Genomic DNA, 5,000 nt, shown 5'->3' on the forward strand with positions numbered 1-5,000 from the left:
AGTTAGATTACAATGACCAAATTCACTCTTGACTAGGTTAATTGTTAGATGTGCTTCTCTTAACCTCTTGAACAAACACGTTAGAGTATCCATGTGGGTTTTCCAATCATCCGTGAAGACTACAATATCATCAATATATCCCCTTACATTTGGCAATTCCCTAATTATATCAGATATTAACCTTTGGAAAGTACATGGGGCATTACGCAAACCAAAAGGCATTACCTTGTACTGGTACAAACCATCTGGAGTTACAAAAGCACTGATTGTCTTTGCTCTTTCAGTTAATGGAACCTGGTAATAACCTTTTAAGAGATCAATTTTAGACAAATAGGTTGCATCTCCAAGTGCATCATTAATGTCATCTATTCGAGGAAGAGGGAATGAGTCACTCCTAGTGTGTGCATTGACTTTACGGTAATCAGTACACATTCGCATGGTACCATCAGACTTTGGAACTAGCACACAAGGAGAAGCCCATTCACTCTTACTCCTTTCAATTAAATCATGATCCAACAGAAACTTTACTTTTTCCATCAATATATCTCTTTTCTTAGGGGAAACCCTATATGGAGCTTGCTTAATAGGACAAGTACCATCATTAAGAACAATGTCATGTTCTACAACAGGACTAGGATTAGGAACATCAGAACATAAATCTACAAAATCATGCAAAAGTTTAACCACATCATGAATTACATCTGATCTTAAATGTGAAATTTTATCATTCAAATTATTCAGAACATCAGAATTGCACAACTTAACATCAAAGTTAACATCAAATTCAAAATCCACAGTGTTATCAGGAACAGCTACTTGACACATAACACTACCTTTGTTTAAAGGTTCTTCCACATCTTCACCTCTAGGAATGTATTGCTTCAGCAGATTCACATAAACAGTTCTCTGTATTTTATGCCTTCCTGGAGTAGAAATAACATAGTTTAGGTCACCTTGTTTATCAATTACAGTAAACGGTCCTTGATATTTGGCTTGCAAAGGAAATTTTCTTGTTGGTAAAAATAACAAAACTTTGTTGCCAATGCTAAACTTTCTGTCCACAGACTTTGTATCATACTGTACTTTCATTTTATTCTGAGACACAGCTAAATTTCTACTTGCAAACTCTTGGACAAGTTTCAGTCGATCTTTCAGTTTAGACAGATACTCAGTAAGTTCAACATCATTTTCCATATCTACCCAGCTATCAAACAAGAGCTTCAGTGGACCTTTCACTTCTTTACCGAACAACACCTCATTAGGTGAACATCCAAGACTTTCCTGCTTAGAACTCCGTAAAGCATACAGTACAAGAGGAATCCCCTCATCCCAGTCTTTACAATTCTCCAAACAAAACTTGGTGAGCATAGACTTAATGGTTTGATGAGATCTTTCAAGAGCCCCTTGACTCTGTGGGTGATAACTAGAAGCTAAATGCTGTTTAATGCCTAAGGTATACATGACTTCCGTAAACATTTTGGATGTAAAGTTTGAACCTTGATCTGATTGAACAATTTCAGGAAGACCAAACTGAGTAAAGAACTTGAGAAGTGCTGGAACTATGGTTTTTGACATTATACTTCTCAGCGGAATAGCTTCTGGATATCGAGTTGCGGCATCCATTATAGTCAATAAATACTGGTGTCCCTTTTTAGTTTTCTCCAAAGGACCTACACAGTCAATTATTACTCTGTGGAATGGTTCGGGAACAACAGGTATTGGCTGCAATGGTGCTTTTGGTATTACCTGATTTGGCTTGCCTGCTATCTGACAAACATGGCAGGACTTACAAAACTTTGCAACATCGGAATAAATATTTGGCCAAAAGAAATACTTCAAAATCTTATACAAGGTCTTCTTTACTCCAGTATGACAACCCATGTGATCATGTGACAAACTAAGAACCTTATCCCTATAACACTTTGGAACAACAATTTGATGAACTACATGCCATGGCTCATCCTTAGAAACATCAGGAGGTCTAAATTTACGCATAAGGATACCAGACTTGACATAAAAACACACAGCTTCATCAGCAACATCAACTTCAGGTACAGCCTTACTAAACAAATTAACTAAAGTATCATCCAGTTTCTGAGATTCAATCAGCATACTACGAGTCACTGGAATGTTACTCAAATCCTCTGAACTACCAGCAGACTTCAAACCAAAATCACCTGTTAACTGCTTGCTAGATTCCTCAAACAGATCACCCAAACCAAGACTAACCTCAGGTTCCACAACAGTCTTGTCAGCAGGCTCCTCTGCATCCACAACAGAATCTTTACGAACCTTCCTTGCTTGACTCCTAGTAATCGCACAAGAGGGAAACAACGCAGGGTTCTGCTCTTTCAATTGCACTGCAGGATCAAAAGTCAAAGGATTATCACACAGAATAGGGTCAGGTACCACACAAGCCCCGGCAATATCATTTGCCAACAAAAATGTGACTCCCTTAACAGGTAACTCATCCTTCACAGCAACAGTTACATATTTAGAAAATGTTCTAGCCCTTAGATAGAGTCTACATAAAGGTACAGTGGCACAGTCATTCATACCCTTAATAACCACTGACTCCTTCGTATACAGCTCGTCAATGTCAGGAACAACACTCCTTTTCACTGCACTCAAGTTAGCAGCTGTATCACGAAGAATAGTCACAGGAACAGCAGGGCCATCATCAGATGCTGATACACTACCTTCAAACATGAATGGTTGATACAAATCATCCCCAGTCATCATGCCAAAATTACTCATCTCTGCAGGTTGAACAATAGAATTAGCAACAGGTTTAGATTCATTCGTTGCAGCTTCTTCCTTTCTCTGCAACTTAAAACAGTCTGCAAGTTTATGTCCTGGTTTCTTACAATAATGACAAAGGATAACACTAGCTTTACCAGTACCCTTGACATCATGACTAACTGGTTTATCATTCTTACTACCAGAGTCATAAACATAAGGCTTACCAAAATATTGAGTTGTGTTGTGGACAGGGTTATTCTTTTTGTTAACCTTATGAAGCAAACTATAATTCTCAGCTAAATATGCTGCTCTATCCAAAGTCTTTACTTCCTTCTCATTCAAGTAAACTTTAATATCATGAAGCAAGGTCTTTAAGTATTGTTCCAATATTACAAGCTCACATAGTGCATCAAATGTCGTTACACCACTCGACTCAATCCACCTATTACACAGCTTTCTTAAAGTATGAGCATAATCAATATAGGTTTCATGCATTCCTTTGGCTGAGTTCCGAAACTTTGATTGATAGCATTCAGGAGTTAACTCATATGCATGGAGAATATTCTCTTTCAATATACTGTAATCTTGCTTTTGTTCACTGGTTAGAGCAAGGTAAGTGGAGCGCCCTTTTCCCTTAAAGGCAGTTTGGGAGAGGATGGGCCAAAACTTTTTAGGCCAATTCAAATGCTTAGCCGTGTCCTCAAATTGCAGGAAAAATTCGGCAGCATCATTTTCATCAAACTGAGGAATGAACTTGGTGCATTTGTGGACATCAAATGATTGTTCACCAATGAGGCCAAGGTCAGCCTTTTTGTCCAGCAAAGCCAGTTGGAATTTCCTCTCCTCCTCCCTATCCTTTAACCTTTCTCTTTCCACTTCCAACTGCAATGCCCTAAGTGACCTTGTGTCACCAGTACTACTTTCATCTGCACACAAACATAGAGCATCCTCCTCAAGGACATCTAAAGCAATGAGTCCCTTAACAACAGAATCTTTGATCAAGAATTTCTTCCAGCATTTCTTTACAGGAACATTATATTCCTCAGCTACAGTTATCCAATCCACTTTAGTCAACTTAAAATCTTTCAAAAACTTAAGTGATGGATTAACAGCAAATTCTTTGGTATTGTTGGATAAAGACGCAACCACAAGTAGCGAAAAAACAAACCTTTGGGCATGGCGTAGCTTTAATTATGACGCAACCCATAAAAGCTCTTTTCTTCTGGAAACGAAAAATAACCGAGATATATTATTTTGAAAATAATTAAAAACGATTAACGGGAGAGATGATTCCACCGTCTTGACAAACATCTGACTGAAAAAATATCGGTTCTGCGCATGCGCCAACCTCCCCCGTTTATCTCCGTACCGACGGTGGCGCGCGTGTGGGTAGGGAGGGGGGGGTGTAACTCAGCAACGAAAGGTTTCCGATGGAAATGAGTAGCGAAACTGTACAAAACAGAACGAAAACTACCAGAAAAAATATCGTGCCGTGCCTAGAGGTTTGGTTGCGTCTTTATCCAAATTTACCGGTTCGAGCTGGTGTCCTAGGATGTTTTGTACTATTAAGTATTGTTCCAAGTTGTTTTAATATTACTCAAGCTCACATTTTCTTTCATTTACTATGTTGGGTGGTAGTTCACATAGTCTTGTTAATTTCTAAGGGATTATATTAAAGTTACGAAACCAACATAGTTTGTTTCTGTTTTGCCTTCGATTTTGAGGCCATTTGTTTACATGTTTTTATGTCGTCCTTGGAAAGGAAACCTAATTAATTGAAATGATAATGATAACCCATCAATGAATAATAATTAGGTTGGTTAGCTGAAGGCATAACAGAAAATGGGGGCCCGTCCGGGAAATGAAATCTAAACAAATTACTGGTAAGTCAAACTAGATATTTGTGAAACTGAAACTAAGTGAATACTTTCTTTTGCTAAATATTTTAAAATACAGTATTTTGATTAGTGCATTAAAAGTTTTACACCATGTTCAATATTAAAGAATTGGTAAATTTGGATAAAGACGCAACCAAACATGTAGGCACGGCACGATATTTTTTCTGGTAGTTTTCGTTCTGTTTTGTACCTTTCGTTGCTGAGTTACACCCCCCCTCCCTACCCACATGCGCGCCACCGTCGGTACGGAGATGAACGATTTCTGGCGCGAAATTTAAAGGTTTTTCTTTTGCATAATCAAAACCCAACCCATAAACCTAACCTAACCTAGTTCTTAGGTTTGCCCTAGCCAAGGGGGGC

The 5,000-nt window shown here is 38.3% G+C and overlaps 1 protein-coding gene across 1 annotated transcript in view; it reads right to left on the bottom strand.

The window, feature by feature from the left end:
* The window catches only part of LOC147471576 (uncharacterized), a 7,154-nt gene that overhangs the window by 914 nt on the left and 1,240 nt on the right, over positions 1-5,000 (bottom strand). The window contains 3 exon segments of the mRNA XM_086538210.1: positions 1-2,759; positions 2,940-3,495; positions 3,634-3,788. The exon segment at positions 1-2,759 is cut by the window's left edge and continues 409 nt beyond it. Of these exon segments, the coding sequence (XP_086394336.1) occupies positions 1-2,759; positions 2,940-3,495; positions 3,634-3,788 (3,470 nt within the window).

Source organism: Penaeus japonicus, unplaced genomic scaffold, assembly GCF_977035675.1.
Source record: "Penaeus japonicus unplaced genomic scaffold, GWHDUDI00000001_assembly GWHDUDI00000007, whole genome shotgun sequence".
Taxonomy (NCBI): Eukaryota; Metazoa; Arthropoda; class Malacostraca; order Decapoda; family Penaeidae; genus Penaeus; species Penaeus japonicus.